This window comes from Canariomyces notabilis, assembly GCF_033297395.1.
Source record: "Canariomyces notabilis strain CBS 508.74 unplaced genomic scaffold N656scaffold_1, whole genome shotgun sequence".
NCBI lineage: Eukaryota > Fungi > Ascomycota > Sordariomycetes > Sordariales > Chaetomiaceae > Canariomyces > Canariomyces notabilis.
In genome coordinates this window covers 1,049,360-1,064,394 of record NW_027041823.1, presented here as the reverse complement: position 1 = coordinate 1,064,394, position 15,035 = coordinate 1,049,360, and the positions used below count along the sequence as shown (strand labels likewise).

General features: G+C 55.8%; 4 protein-coding genes across 4 annotated transcripts; 1 reads left to right on the top strand and 3 right to left on the bottom strand.

Annotated features, from left to right (window-relative positions):
* The first annotated feature begins 985 nt into the window (after positions 1–985).
* N656DRAFT_773383 (adenine nucleotide alpha hydrolases-like protein) lies at positions 986–4,318 on the top strand. Its single transcript, XM_064814053.1, has one exon. The coding sequence runs from the start codon at positions 1,405–1,407 to the stop codon at positions 4,222–4,224; it is 2,820 nt and encodes a 939-aa protein (XP_064674866.1). The 5' UTR covers positions 986–1,404; the 3' UTR covers positions 4,225–4,318.
* Positions 4,319–4,573: 255 nt separating this feature from the next.
* On the bottom strand, positions 4,574–7,661 carry N656DRAFT_773380 (alpha/beta-hydrolase). Its single transcript, XM_064814052.1, has 7 exons — positions 7,541–7,661; positions 7,059–7,433; positions 6,593–6,772; positions 6,344–6,485; positions 6,073–6,278; positions 5,582–6,011; positions 4,574–5,506 (listed from the first exon to the last, which is right to left on the bottom strand). The coding sequence occupies exons 2-7, from the start codon at positions 7,281–7,283 to the stop codon at positions 4,833–4,835; spliced, it is 1,857 nt and encodes a 618-aa protein (XP_064674865.1). The 5' UTR covers positions 7,284–7,433; positions 7,541–7,661; the 3' UTR covers positions 4,574–4,832.
* A 33-nt stretch (positions 7,662–7,694) lies between these two features.
* On the bottom strand, positions 7,695–9,954 carry N656DRAFT_773378 (DAGAT-domain-containing protein). Its single transcript, XM_064814051.1, has 2 exons — positions 9,595–9,954; positions 7,695–9,530 (listed from the first exon to the last, which is right to left on the bottom strand). The coding sequence occupies exons 1-2, from the start codon at positions 9,817–9,819 to the stop codon at positions 8,082–8,084; spliced, it is 1,674 nt and encodes a 557-aa protein (XP_064674864.1). The 5' UTR covers positions 9,820–9,954; the 3' UTR covers positions 7,695–8,081.
* Positions 9,955–10,708: 754 nt separating this feature from the next.
* On the bottom strand, positions 10,709–13,447 carry N656DRAFT_773377 (uncharacterized protein). The gene is made up of 2 exons (XM_064814050.1): positions 11,434–13,447; positions 10,709–11,364 (listed from the first exon to the last, which is right to left on the bottom strand). The coding sequence occupies exons 1-2, from the start codon at positions 12,947–12,949 to the stop codon at positions 11,021–11,023; spliced, it is 1,860 nt and encodes a 619-aa protein (XP_064674863.1). The 5' UTR covers positions 12,950–13,447; the 3' UTR covers positions 10,709–11,020.
* Between the last annotated feature and the right edge of the window lie 1,588 nt (positions 13,448–15,035).

The window sequence follows — 15,035 nt, the reverse complement described above, 5'->3', positions numbered from 1 at the left end:
ATGAATTCGCCGTTGCCTTGTCAATGCAACCTGGAATTGACTATCACTCGGCCCGACACAATGGTTGCATTCCTCCAGTTGTTCAAGTCCCCACCACACCAGAGAACAAGCATGCATTCGAAGCCTACAAAATAGCAGTGGCGTTAGCGGGCAGATCGTCTCAGGCCCGAAATCACTGCGGATCATACTGTGTTATTCTCTTAAAATTGCAGAATATGTGTAAGGTACATACAAAGTATCCATGGTAATATTGATTGTCAAAAAGAGACATCTATATATGAGTTACATTAGTTGAGAGCTGAGGCGTGCTAGGTAGTTAATATAGCGCATCTAGGTACCTTATAGAGACTGAAGAGCCAGCTACAGTCAGACCTACATATAACGATTAGAGGCATAACGATTACCTACCTTTGGCGGTCAATATCCTAAGCCCATCGTTATTTATATGAGAGATTGCAAAATCCTACCTACTACAAAAATCGTTAGATCTCTACTAAGTAATATATACAAATCGCTATAGTCAAGGAGGTCTCAGAGCTTTAGCCTCCCTGAAATGGTTAGCTAAGCAGCCTTAGGGCAGCACTGAACCTACGATTTTAGTGGTCGAGTTGAGGTTTTGCCCTATAAATTGCCATCTTGGGTAGGAAATGGGTTAACTCTGGATAACAATAACCTGGAATCAACGGTTAAATTTCTATAACCGACCCAATCGTTATGTGTAGGTTAGTCTGTACTGTACCTAAGTAAGTCCTGGGCAGCACTGGAGCAGGTCCCTATAGGCTCCTGTCACCGTGGACGCTAGAGGCAGCGAGCCAAGGGCCACTAAGAACGTTAACTTCGCCGTCGGTCCACCAAACCTCACTGACCCCGGTACTTGGCGGTAATTACTGTACTGTAATTCGATACAGCTAGTTCAAGCGCTAGTGCAAATAACCACAGGCCACTCCCTAGCACATACAATGCACTAAAAAACCATCAATCGATAGACGGCCAGATTTCGGCTCTGGCCGCTCAAAGCATGAAACATGGACTTCGGAATCCATCAACCCGGCAAGTCTGGCTATAATGACCCACAGCGTGGTCATGCTGCATCGAGCTGCATCTGTACTCCATAACTAACTCTAGTGTCTCCTCCGAAATCACATTTCGCTTGTTACAGAGAGGCCCACGGGCGGGATGATCCGGCTCCAGTCTGTTGGCACCTTGCTCCGCTCCGGGTCATGAGGTTGAGGTTACATGAGTGCCTTCGTTGGTTAGCTGATTACGGATACCGTGGTACGGTAGGCACAACAGTTGACTTGGGTATGCAGTAATTAATCAGAACTTTGAGTGTTCTCCACGGCGTCGCCGGCTGCAACGTCAACGGTTCTAATACCGACAGTTACGGATACAGACCACAAACAAATGTCAACGAAGCAGCCTGGGCTCAAGGTGATCGCCCTGGTCTCCGGTGGCAAGGATAGCTTCTTCTCGCTCCTCCACTGCCGAGCAAATGGTCACGACATCGTCGCCCTCGCCAATTTGCATCCGCCACTAACGCTATCGCGACCGCTCGGACCGTCCAAGAAGACTCCCTCCTCCCCCCCGGTGCTGGCAGCTCCAAGCGCGAGCCAGGATGGAGCTCTTGACGATGCCGCCAGTGCGCCGGCCCATGCCTGCCGTGACTGTGGGACCCCTGGAAATGAGCCCGCGTGTGCTCCATGTGCCCCAGATGAGGATGAGCACGACCTCAACAGCTTCATGTACCAGACTGTGGGCCACCAGGTGATCCCCTTGTATGCCGAGGCCACCGGCATCCCGCTCTATCGCCGGGCCATTGTCGGCGGTGCCACCCAGCACGACAAGGACTACTCGCACTATGAGCCCTCTCGTCCTCCGGGCACCAAGACCGGCCATCGGGATGGCGACGGTGCGCCCGATGAGACCGAGTCCATGGTGCCGCTGTTGGAGGCCGTCAAGGCGGCGCATTCAGAGGCTAACGCCCTATGCGCCGGCGCCATCCTCAGCACATACCAGCGCACGCGCGTGGAATCGGTTGCCATCCGCCTCGGACTAACACCCCTGGCCTACCTATGGAAGTTTCCGTTGCTGCCAACTCCGCCGCTCTCGGACCCCGCCATGGAGGCGGATGCGCAACTCCTGGATGACATGGCAGCCGCCGGCCTGGAAGCCCGCATCGTCAAGGTTGCGAGTGGTGGTCTGGATGACTCGTTCCTCTGGACCAACGTTGCAAGCCCAGAAGGCAAGGCCAGTATTGCCAGGGCGATGCGGCGCTTTGGTCCGGCTGAATCCGGGGCGGTCATCGGTGAAGGGGGCGAGTTTGAGACCCTCGTGGTAGACGGCCCCTCAGCGCTGTTTCGAAAGCGAATTGTCGTGGCCCAAGAGGACCGCCACGTTGTTAGGGAGGGCGGGGGAAGCGCCTGGCTCAGGCTGCAGAATGTAAGACTAGAGGATAAGGGACTGGGGGACGACAGGAATGAAACATCCGCCGTGAGGATTCCGGACTTGCTGGATGCCAAATTTGCCAGGGTGCTGGATGTGCTCTCCTCTCCGGCGCGCGATGAGTCCAAGCCATTCGCTGCGCAGTCGAGCACCGAAATCCCTCCCATAGGGAGCCTACAAGCCCATGCCAGCCGGAAGCTCCAGCACTGGAGCTTCGCCGGCCGCAATTTCAACTCTATCACGACCGAAACGCAGTCTATCGTCGAGCAGATTCGCCGCCGACTCTGCCAACACTCCCTACCCTCCTCTGCCATCCTCAGCGCCACCATTGTCCTGCGCCGCATGGCCGACTTCCCCGCGGTAAACGCCGTCTACGGCGCCCTCTTCGATGCGCCCAATCCCCCGTCCAGGGTCACCATCTCCTGCGGCGACGCCCTTTCGGCCGCAGCAGACGCGGGTGCAAAGATAGTTGTCTACCTCTCGGTCATGCACACAACCGCCGCCGCCGCCTCCTCCTCCCCCCTCCGCCACCGCCGCGGTCTGCACGTTCAATCCCGCTCGTACTGGGCCCCGGCGAATATCGGCCCTTACAGCCAGGCCATCTCTATCCCTGTCGCCAGCCTCGCCAGCAGCAGCAGCAGCAGCTGCAGTACTGCAGAGGCAGATACGGACGCCGGGACCAGACTGGTTACGGTCGCAGGCCAGATCCCCCTCGTCCCGGCCTCCATGGCTCTCCCCTCCCCGGCCGACATCATCAAGGGTAGTAGTGCCAGTGAGCTGCAGCTGCAGCTCGTCCTCGCGCTGCAGCACCTGTGGCGCATCGGGGCCGAGATGGGCGTCCAGTGGTGGACGAGCGCCGTGGCCTACTTCCCACGGCTGGTCCCGCAGCCTGATGACGCCGCCGCCGCGGGTATGGAAATGGAACTGGAAATGGAAATGCAAGCAAGAGCCATGCTAGCTGCTCGCGCATGGCAGACGGCGCACGCCGCAACACTGGCAAGTAGTAATAAGGGTGATAGTGGTGAAGAAACGGAAGAGGAGGAAGACGAGGGCCCTGACCTGTGGGATCGCCGGTTCAACCCGCAGTACAGGTCTTATTACCAGGGCGGAGAGCAGCCGCAGCAGCATGAACCGTCGCTGGCGGGGGAATCGTTGCCTGATCGCCGCGTGCTTGCCCCAGCCGAGGGAGCGAAGACCGCTGTGCTGCCGCCCTTGTTTGTCGCCGAGGTAGACGAGCTTCCTCGTGGTGCCGGGGTCGAGTGGCATGCCCATTTCGGCGTTGCACACGCCGACCCGGGGAGTGTCTTTGTGCGTGATGATGTGCGTGTATCGAGTAACCCCGGAGGGCGTGAGGAGGAGGAAGAGGGGGAGGCGACGGTGTCGCAGGTGATTGTTACCACCGCCGCCGGGGTGAGTTTTGTCCAGACTGTGGTTGCTCACAGGTTCAATGGGGACGACTACGAGGTTCGCGGGAAGAAATCCCGTGACTATCATCAGATGGCCGGGGCGGCTCTTGCACAGCTTGGCGTGGTTCCTGGTGATGTTTCTTCCGCATCGGAAGAGCCGGCTGCTGCAGTGCTGGCAAGGTATGTAGATGCTCGGGTGCTGTCAATTGATCAGGCTGGTGAGGAAGGGCGCAAAAACGGCGAGACGCGGCTTGGCCCGGTGGTGCCGTGCAGGTCATTGTGGAATGCCAAGAGGGAGAGGCTCGCCTCGGTGACGGTGTACCAGAGTGTTTTTGAGAGGTCACACGCTATAATTGAGAAAGGTAGTGATATGTGAAAAGGGGTAAATAAAGGGGTAAATAAAAGGGGTAAATAAAAGGGGTAATTGACAACGAGTGCTGGCTATCCTGGGAATGGTACGGGTTCGAAATTGATATGGCCACCTAGACCAACATACGTTTCAAAGCAAGTCATGCCGTGGATTGAGACAGACTGCTTCACCCTCTATATGCATCCAGCAAACAGCATTACACCAGGGTAATGAAGCTTTTGACCGTTCCAGAAACACCCGAGAAGCACCAATCAGAGCAAAAAGCGAACATACACCACTGAGGATTCCCCAGTCGTCACCGACCTGAGTACTAGTTCAGCGGTCAGTAGCTTATCGAGGGGAGAGCGGACGGGATCCCGAGTTGTCTACTGCCTATGGCCGTATGTGGCATTCAGGGTCGCGTATCCTGTTTACGAAGGTAACCAGGAGATGGCGACTTCAAAGGTGTAGGGCCCCTCTTGCCCGGCCCTAGGCAGGATGTCTTAGCACTTGCTGCCATTATAATCCTGTCCATGGCTTATAGCCGCCAACTAGAATGGCAGTGATACCACTATGGCATTACATCGGAGCGGAATCGTGAGAATAAATAAGTAACAGGCAATTAAACACAATCCTCACCTCTGTTCCAGCCTATCTCCTAACCCGTCCATCCAGAACTGACACCGCTGCCTCTCCTCAGCCGGCACACTCTCCACTTGCACCTCGCCGCCCGTCTCAAACACCACCCGTCGCATCGCCCCCTCTCCTCCTCCTTCACCTCCGCCTCCGCCTTCCCAGACTGACGGCCACTCCGGGCTACCGGGGGCGCGGTAGCGGTTGGGATCTAGCGAGCGGGCAAAACTGGTGTAGTAGCCCATGACCAGGGGCACGACGGGCGCATTGTACGACTTGTAGCTCTCCCGTGCGCCGCCACCGCCGCCGATGTTGTCCGGCCCAAAGATGGCAGCCGCATCAAAGAGGTGGGGCACGCCCAGGCCCGCGACCAGGTTTTCGTCGGCGTGGACGTTGTAACGGTAGGCGAATAGGGGTCGGTTTTTACGGCGGAGGAGCTGGGACTGCGGCTGTAGCAGCAGGTTGAGGATGTTCGTCTGCGGACAGATGAAGGTTGCTTCGCCGTAGGCTTGGCTGGCGGTGGGGAACCAGGCTTTGTGGGCGGGTAGGGGGCGCAGCTTGGGATACCGGGCGAGAATGGCGTCCGTGTCGTTGCTAGTCAGGTGCGGGTAGTTGTTGGCGAGGAAGTTGGCGACGTCGGATTCAGAGGCGGCGTCTGCCGCAAAGACTGAGCCCTCTAGGAGAGTTGATATGTTAGTCATTCCTGAATTTACACGTGGTGCGATGAGGATCCCTTTAGTGGGACACATACCGTCTGTTGACGTACCAAATAGCATTGGCACGTTGACAAACCGCCCTCGTTTAAACAATCTGTACGGCAGATCCTGTAGGAGAGTTCCATCCACGCAGGGGGTCCAGTAGAAAAGGGGCATGGGGGGTTCCCGGCGGCCGGGAAACGGCTGGGCGAGGTTGACAGCCTGCAGCTCAGAGACAGTCTTGCTGCGAAGGCATGTCATCTGCTGTGTCTCAGATATATTACTACAACCTGTCTGTCGTACCACCCTGTCAAACTGGTACTCGAGCTCTCGCACAAACGGCTGGGCCGGAAAGAACAGGGACTCGGCCATGCCACCAACAAAGAGGCTGTCGTTTCGTCCGCCATAGGCTATCAGGTGCATGGCAACGGACCCAGCCCCGGCCGAGGCACCGTGAATAACAACGTGGTCAGGATCTCCGCCAAACTGCTTGAGTAGTGAGCGACTAGTAACGACTCATCGAACTCCGATTCGGAAGACACTGTACCGAAGAGATGTGCGCCGCCACCCACTTGAGCAGAATCCGCTGGTCGAGCAAGCCAGCGTTCAGATCGCCGTCAGCTCTGACTTGCTCGCTGGCCAGGAAGCCCCAGAGACCGACTCTGTAGTTGAAGTTGACCAGGATGACACTGTGGCCGGACTTTTCCACCACTTCGGCACCGTTCCATTTGCCATTGGTGTTGGCGACATATCCTAGGATCCCATACACAGATGGTAAGTAACAGCCACAGAGCAGTTTCAAGCTCTTTACAACTTACCGCCGCCCTGAATAAACACCCACACCGGCAGCTTTGCCTTAGTGGTGGCGTTGGACGGGACCCAGACATTGACATAGAGGCAGTCTTCATCCTGACCAGGAGATAGGTAGCCCGCTGCAATGCCCAGACATAACGGGGGAAACTTCGACATGTGGACGTGTACATGTATTCAGCGGACTGCTCACAAAGACAGAATAAACTGTGCGGTAGATTCTAGTAGTACTAAGTAGATGTGGGCAGGTGGCATACCTGAGTAGCTAATTCCACGGTGTTGGTCCGCGTGGGCTCCACCGGCGCTCGCCATCTGAGCTGTCCAACCGGCGGAGCGGCATAGCGCATGCCCAAGAATGCATTCACGCCGTTGGGCAGTCGCAGGCCCTCGTATGAGGTGTAGTTGAGGTCGACTCGGGCTGTGCTGACTATTGCAGGCTGCAAAAGACGTGTTGCTATCAGTCTTGTGTAATGGACCATGGGGTGCTCTGGCAAGAGGGTATCCCTGGGAACAATAAAACAAGCAATACTAGTAACTGCTCTCATGAACTAATATTTGTCTGTTCCTCTAGCGGGTGAGTGCGCATATTTGATTTGGTTCGACTGGTGCGCGGGGAAGGTGCAATGCAAGACAGCTTGGAGAAGGAGACGACAGGCAGGCAGGCATACGGGAACGACTTCTGGAAGGACAGGATGAGATGGGGAAGTAGGTAGCAAGCCATACCAATTCCACATGGCCGTGAGAATCAAACTTCAGAGCCCAGATGCTCAGCTGGACGGCGAAGACGAGAAGGACCGAGACTCTGAGCAGCACTGCAGAGACTGTCGAGCGCTGCCGTACATCTAGAATCACTACAGACCCCCCTGGCTGGTAGGGGTGATGTGCTTCTTGTTTACCATTTCTGTCGCCCTTGCCTTCCCTGGACAGGGAACGATAAAGGCCTTGCATGGTGGTGTTGAAGCTCGCCCTCTCTGGACGAACCCCGTCGCCCAGCAACCCAGAAGATAATATGTGAACCATGTCACACACAGAGCGCTTTTACGCCCACGATATTGGCTGCTGGTGATCTGCTAAGAGCATTTGGAATAAAGTAGGGCCCTGCATACCTATTAGTTTAGTCGGGGAATGCAATAGACACAGATCTCAGCTATAGGATTGATGGTCTGAATTGAACATTTAGATGTAATGCCCAACATAGGACTTACAAGTTGTTTAATGCAACGAGACTCGGGACAACTCCCTGCTTCGATATATCAACAAAAAAAGGCGAGTTCGATACAATACTTTCCACGATCTGATGCTATCTGTTGATCGCGGAGAAAAAACTGCGACGAATTGCATGACAGACACATCACGGGACCTGAAGACACTCTCAGTCTAGAGCAAGGCAAACATTGGCAGGAATAAAACCAAGCTGAAGACAAGTATCGACTCCAATTGCATGCTTGGAAAGTTCGTACAGCATTTCTCAACACTGATATAAACGCCTCGATAGGACCGACCAACTCTAAGTAATAGAACTCGAACGCCGCACATATCATATCACCATCTCCGTCTAGCTTCGTACTGTGAATGTCTTTCCGAGGCCCCAACAAGCAGCAACATAGAGGAAACAGAACAATAATGCCATAACCACCAATTGAGCCGCCCAATACCTTGCCTGCCCTAGTCATGTAAAAGAATACCTAAGCAAGGGAGAATGCTAATCGTACTAAAAAAAGCCACTCCATTGGATCAACACATTCCTTACTTGTTCAGAAACAATATCTCCTCCTCTTTCCGGCCAGGGGCAAACACGTCCTTGTACGTATGCCACATCCTCCTCAACTCATCCATGTACTCTCTATGCAGCCTGTCCAGCTCGGCTGGGTCAATCTCGCCGTCCTTAGCCTGGGCAACCATGATGGGGCGGCCGACGACGACATTAAGCGGCCGCCTATAGGGCATAAGGCCAACGTCGTAATTGAAGATACCCCTGCCGTGCAAAAACGGCAGCGTGAATTTGAGCGTCCTGAGCAGGCTGAGCTGCAGCTTATGCAGGCCCGAGTGCCGCTTGGGGCTGACCTGGTCGTACAGGTCGTTCTCACCAAAGGCGAGCACGGGGACCAAGTCCGCTCCCGTGCGCAGCGCCATCTTGACAAATCCCTTGCGCTCAGTCAGCATTAGGTGCATGATTCCGGGGCGGGCCTCGAGCGACTCGCGCGCTCCGCCAATAACGATGGTCACGGCACGGCCCATGCCCTCGCCGTTGAGGCCACCCTGCGTCAGCGTATTGGTGATGGACTCCTTGGACACGGACCGCAGACCCGCGGCCAGGATATAGTCGCGGTAAAGGGGCACGCGGAAGTTGGCGTCGAGTGTGAGCAGCGAGTTGGTAATGCCCGGAAAAAGATCCGAGAAGCCCAACGCTTCTGTGCCAAAGGCCGCGAAGGCCCCGTGCGAGATGATGCCGTGCGGGTGATAGCCAAAGATGTATTTTCGCGTCGGTGGCAGATCGTGCGTCTTGTGCAGCTTCGCGGGGAAGTACTCGGCAAAGAACTTCCATACGGGGAGCCGCCGCCAGCGCTCCGAACGCATGCGCAACCGGCCATCGGTGGGCGACTTGGAGAGGAGCATGTGCAGGAGATAGGGTATCACGATGGGCCACGTGAGCGGGATGGCGCAGAGGAAAAAGAAGAAGGCCGGCAGCACGACGATCGTGAGCAGATGCATGATGACGGCCAGGGTCTGCAGTCGACGACGCCAGGGTATATTCCAAGGCGCGAACCGGATGCCACCCGCCCTATAGGCCATCGCTCGAGCTCGCTCCCGGGCCGCTCTGTCATCGATGCTGACCGTGTCGACAAGCGGGGGATAGTCACGATCCCGGGGAGCTCTGGGGCCCCTTTTACGGCGTCTTCTTAGGTCGCCATCCAGCAAAGCCACGCCATTGGACCCTGAATTGTTTGGGTGTTTCGAAGCTGGTGACACCGTGTGATGTAGATCGTTATCGGAGAGGTGCATACGCATGGGATTGGCCTTTCTTTCATCGTCGCCCAATTCGTTCCTCGCCGGCAGCTCGACCGAGACACGCTCAGCCTCCTTCTCTGCAACATCCCCGGTTGACTCAGCTAAGGACATCTTCTCCTCTAGCTCCATTCCCACGGACTCGGAAGATGGTGCCTGAGATGGTGACGTCGGCTTGCTCTCGAGGCTCTATTGCAGCAGTCTGTCAGCAACCGCCCCTTAAGCGAGCCGAGCGTTAGGGACGCCGACGCACAGTATCACTCTTCTCCTCTCTTGACGACACTGACGACGTGTCACTGTCTGGCACGGGCACAGCGAAGCCACCATTCTGGCGCCCTGTATCCGGGTCAATAGGCTGGCCTGGACTGTTGTTTTGCAGCGCCTTCTGTGCAGCCTTCTTCTTCGCAGGCCACTTCTTTTTGTTCTTTCGAGTCGGCTTGGCGCCAACACCATGTGCTACGCTGAGTGTTCTCTCCATGTTGACTTGCAGGTTTGCTCACCTGAGACGAGAAGATCTGGAGCAGACATGGCTTATGAAGTCTGGGCCCTGGCAGAGCACCTGCTTTTGTAGGGAAAAGGCAGCTACGCATGCGCGAACTCGGTATCGGCGCTGGAATGGGCGGGCGCGACCCCGGATTGTGGGGAGCTGAGTCGGGCAACCTTAGGGACGGAAGGTAGTCAGAGAGAGCCGGAAGGCACAAGGGCCGGTGATGATCGATCTTGGTCGGGGACTTGTACGATGAGTTACTCGTGTACTTCGCAGTACTTGCGTAATGTCGCCAGATAAGGTTGACACATGCCGTGCACGGGTCTAGGAGTTCGGAAAATGTCTGATCAGACGAGGGATCATTGTTCTCCTCAAGATTCTAGCATGCATCGTGTTCGTCTTTGGAATTCGTTCCCTTACTTCGGAGCAGGCGCGCCCTGGGCGCCGTTCGCTAGCCAGAGCGTTGGCAGTGCTAATGATGACGTTAGGGGGTGGGGTTACGGTAATCATCCGAGACGAACTGCCAAGCATAAATTGAATGGGGAATTCTTTTCATACCGGTACTGTACGGAGCACGGCGTAACTATTTGATCTTACTAGGTAGTATGCTCAAGGGCTCAATGCAAGGGTTTTCAACGTTTCAATGCCCAAAGCCGGAATTATTTCATTTTCGATGCCATGAGGCAACCTGGTCTCGGAAATGCGATACCTATGATACATACAGCAGAGATCGAAGTGGATGAGTACTACAATCTCCGCAAAAACACAGAAGCCTGGCTGTTCTCGGTGTCGTGGCAGGCGATAATGTCGGACGTGTCTTTACCGGCAAGCGTATGGCCCAACTAGCAACAGGGCACCATATTGTGACAAATAGCCACTTTTGCCAGCAACAAACACCAAATCATTCACCTTGACGCTCGCCCTCGCGTTTTTGTTGACAAAAGCAAAAGGAAAAAGCCCAATACGGAGTACCGCCGTCTCTACACCGTAACACCCAACCCCGGCCATAAACCGCCGAAAACAATTCCCGTAGCCGGTTAACCAAACGCCCGAAGAACATATGAGAAACTGGATGTAGCGAAGGCGGAGCAGGTGCTCCTAGTCCCGACAAGCCGTCTTCGTGTTTACAGAGAAAACGCCGATCGCAGGAGCCTTGCCGACATGCGCCGTGACCTACCAATATACCCATTGTTTATTGCTGTGCGGTAGACTCGGCAACTGGTTCGGCACTAGCCTCCGCGGGAGAGCCCTCTGCTGGGGACCCGGCTAGTTGTTGTCGTAAGGCCGCGATGTCGGCGCTCAAGGAAGCGATATGCTGGTCTTGGAGGTTGAGTCTTTCCACCAGCTGGGCATTGGCTAGCGCCCCCGTCTCCACCTGGTGTGCAAGGTTCTTGACCTGTTGCTCCAAGTGCTGGAAATAGGCCCAGTAGCCCGGGTCGGCACCACCAAACGCACCGCTCTCTGTACCTTGCGCAGCTGGAACACCGGCGCGGTTGCGTCCGCGGTTGGCCATGTGCTGGGTCGGCCCCGCATTGCCTTTGGTTGCGTTTGGGTCAGCGGGGGGATACTTGGAGAGCCAGGCTTGCTTGGACGCCGGTGACATACCATGCGTAGGCAAAGCGCCGCGATGTTGCTCAGCTGCTGATCGCTGTGGGCCCGCAGCGTTCACTTGGGCTCCGGCAGGGCTCAGCGCTTTGGGGCTTTCCGTCATACCGGTCTGCGAGTACATGGAAGAACTGCCCGCACTCAGCGGCACTGAAGATATGCTGGTGTGGGGTGTGTGGCTGTTGGGTACGCTGGGCGACGTATTTGTACTCAAAGACCCGCGGTCGGCATTCGGGGGATACAAACCACCAGCAACGCCGGACCGTCGACCAGCCGGGGGATACGTTTGCGCGTGGGCACCATAGCTTTCCGATCCTGATTGCCCAGCTACGTGCTGGGCCTTGATGCTCGGCATACTTAAACGACGCCGCTCCTCCTCCGCCATGTCTGCCCCCGCACCCTCGTACAGATCCCCCGACATGGCAGAATTGTCCGCTGACCCAATACCAAAGGGGCCCATGGTTGATCTCCTCCCCGCGCACCCGCCCGCTCCTTTGCTATGCCTAGCCAGCGCGTCCCCGCGAGCAAACTTCCTGTCGCAATTTGGGCACACATGCGGCTTTTCGCCCGTGTGCAGCTTGCCGTGCCTCTTTAGATCATGGAGGCGGCGAAAGCGCATCTGGCAAGATTGGCAAGAGTACGGTTTCTCCTGGCTGTGTGTGAGTAGATGGCTTTTGAGATTATGATGCCGAGTGAATTCTGTCTCGCAATAGGGGCATTTGTGTTTTTTGTTGCTCGGTGATCGGGGCGCAAGGTCCGGGTTTTGTGAGCCCGGTGCGGGCGTGCTCATTCCCCTTTGAGGATCGGATGCCGGCATGGAGCTTTCAGATGGCAATACCCCAGGGTACGAAAGCGAAGTTGTCGTCTTGTCCTCTATCTGCGCCTCGGGCTGCGCTGCATAAAGCCGCTGGTCGCTGCGAGAGTCGACGTCCATGGCTGTGGGGCTGTCGACAACCTGCCCGTCACCGTCCTCCATGCTAGCTGCGCTTGTACTGCTCTGCGGACTATCGTTTTCGAGCTCTCCACCCGCAGCTTGACCTGTTGGTATGGTGACAGAACTGAGGGCTCTCGTGGCGGCCGCTGCGGCCGTCTCCATCGCAGACTGCCCCGTTTGGGAATTCGAGTTTTGCGCTCGATTCATGGCTGTTGCGACGCCTGACATCAATTCGTTGAGATCCTTCTCCGGGTTGGTCTCGTCGTTGTTTCCAAGTTGGGCAGCAAGTTGTTGGTCTTCTTCTTCCTGCCGGTTTCTTTCCTCCTCGGTGGGGGGGCTTTCCGAAGGCGGATTCGACTGCCGCGCGAATCCGACCAAGCGAGCGATCTTGGATGGCGATATGTCGCCCGCCGAAGCCGAATCGGACGTATCCGGTGTCTCTGAGCGAGCGCGCTTGAGAGCCTTCTGCCGTGAGAAATCGGTGAAGGGCGAGAATGTAGCTGCTACAGCGGCATGCGGCGCGGCCGAAGTTGAGGCCGCACGCGGAGCTTCTGTCGCGGTGGGTCCCCGATCCGAGGCCATGAGGCGGCAGGAGACGCGACAAGACGGCCAAGGCCGACGACAGAGGATAGGTTGAACTGAGCACAGCGCTCAGTTTCGTGAATGCACGTCTATCGCCCTTACACGGTCAAGAGCAACGTCAAGAGTGCGGTCTCCCCAGGCTGAGGGGACGCTCGAGGCTTTGATGTGTGGCTGGAGATCGTGGCGAGAGCTTGGGGTGCGAGCCGACGGCAAAGGGAATGCCAACGCAGAGACGCGGGATGCGTGAAAACTTGCTTGGGTAAGGCAAACTAATCGAACCAAACGCTGCAGTTCCCGCAGAGCCGGCCGGCTCGAATTACTGTCAAGAAATATGCAACCCAGAACACGGCAGTTGGATTTGCTCTTGTCACTGGGAACGATGTGGCAGGGAGAGCGAAAAGCCTCGAGGCGGAAAAAGAAGGCTGCGATGGGGAACAGTGGGAAGAAAAATGGGCGCGGGTGCGCTTTGCGACTTGGTGCTTCTGCTTCAACTGGCATCCACAGATCACCTACTTCGTAACTAGGACGGGTGTCAAGATCTACGCTTGTTAGGCGGTACTTCGGGAGGTCCAAGCTCTATCCGCGCTCCAGCCCGCCCCAGCCTTGCAACACTAGCCTCTTTCGGGAGGTTCTCAAGCCACCCAGCCCCTTCCACGCATGATCAAGGTATGCGATGGAAATCGTAGTGTGCAGTAAATGCTGACATTGATTGTCAAAAGGTCTAAGGTTGTAAATCAGCACAGCGACATATGAATCGTTCCCCGTGGAAATCAGAACCATGCGAAAGTTGGGGTTGACCAACGTCATTCTAGTTATTATGCTGCTGTTGCTGTCCCCTGGGCTGCTAGGTCTACCTCAACGTTGGGACACATTGCCTCACCTTCTACCTCCGTAATTGCCCTTCCAAAGGGGTTCGAAAAGCTGAAGGAGCCCATGGACCATGAAGTACCAAATAAAATTACCATCTGCCTTCTTGAGGGTAAATACGACTAATCAGGCGTCAGAGCTTAACTACATGCGGTCGCCTGCCGGGAAAATGTTGGAGCGGGCCATAGAGTGGCTGTGCAGTTGTGATGTCTAGCGAATGCTTTTGGTTGGCGAAAGATCGTGGATCCTCTGGCATAGAGTGAGAAGAGTATCCCCTTAACACGAAGTGGCGCACAGCCAAACCACCTCCAAGACGAACTTTCAGCCGTGACAAGCAGCCGTTGAGGCTGTGACAGACATTTATTGACTCGACCTGCCCCCTGCTTTCCTTGGGGGCGCCAATGAAGCCATTACTCAGTGCTCTGTACTCCGTAGAAGTTGACGACTTACATATTCATTCTCCCGAGCATCAGGTACCGGTATTTTGTCGACTTTGGACGGAGCTTGAGACTTCGAGTCTAGTTATGTCCTCTATTCCAACCTTCATCGCCTGATTGTGCTCGCATCCCGCCGTATCCCTTGCATGAAAGATCCTCACCCCTCGAGGCAAGAAGAGCACCGCAGGCCTGGTCGCATGTGAAGAACGGCTACTGCCCAGCTATGAAATTCTGCTTTGACCCGGATCTGGCACTCTTATTGTCCCGGAACCGTAGAGAAGGGCCGTCCTGAGCTGGTGTAGTTACGGTAGATCGAAACCTGGAAATCAGTCCATCCGATCGGTTGGTTACCAAGGTAAAAAGACCACACCTGCAGCCCCGCTCATTGTGTATCAACGCTTGGGACTGACCTCATCACCCCCATCGTCCTACGAGCTCGCCTCGTAGCTGTTGGTAGAGGTTGGTTAGCTTACAAGACAACTTTCTCGATTGATCCAATCACCGACAGAGTGCGCTCATAGATTTGGGAGCTAATCACTACGAAGCAGCCTAGTGACTGTGTACAATAACTACCTACCTACCTACTTAGTCATCCTGTTTACTGTGGTACGTGAGGCTTGTTGACAGCCCAAACGGGTCAGCAAAGCGTGATGATGGGGCCTACCTGTGTATGATGTTGTACCTACGTATCGTCAAAACCCCGCCATCCTCCGTCAGTTGCGGCTTGGCCCTTCAGGGACGCATATCCTGGAGGCTAAACTCAGAGCTGTCGGAGCGGTCCG

What these genes read in the sequence shown, in the direction of transcription:
- N656DRAFT_773380 (XM_064814052.1), bottom strand. Translation starts at nt 7,283, where the DNA reads ATGCAAGGCCTTTATCGTTCCCTGTCCAGGGAAGGCAAGGGCGACAGA. An exon ending in CTCACGGCCATGTGGAATTG is followed by an intron (nt 6,773 to 7,058) that starts GTATGGCTTGCT and finishes CGTCTTTTGCAG; the next exon opens with CCTGCAATAGTCAGCACAGC. An exon ending in ATTTGGTACGTCAACAGACG is followed by an intron (nt 5,507 to 5,581) that starts GTATGTGTCCCA and finishes CAACTCTCCTAG; the next exon opens with AGGGCTCAGTCTTTGCGGCA.
- N656DRAFT_773383 (XM_064814053.1), top strand. Translation starts at nt 1,405, where the DNA reads ATGTCAACGAAGCAGCCTGGGCTCAAGGTGATCGCCCTGGTCTCCGGT.
- N656DRAFT_773378 (XM_064814051.1), bottom strand. Translation starts at nt 9,819, where the DNA reads ATGGAGAGAACACTCAGCGTAGCACATGGTGTTGGCGCCAAGCCGACT. An exon ending in GAGAGGAGAAGAGTGATACT is followed by an intron (nt 9,531 to 9,594) that starts GTGCGTCGGCGT and finishes CTGCTGCAATAG; the next exon opens with AGCCTCGAGAGCAAGCCGAC.
- N656DRAFT_773377 (XM_064814050.1), bottom strand. Translation starts at nt 12,949, where the DNA reads ATGGCCTCGGATCGGGGACCCACCGCGACAGAAGCTCCGCGTGCGGCC. An exon ending in CGGCGCTTTGCCTACGCATG is followed by an intron (nt 11,365 to 11,433) that starts GTATGTCACCGG and finishes ACGCAACCAAAG; the next exon opens with GCAATGCGGGGCCGACCCAG.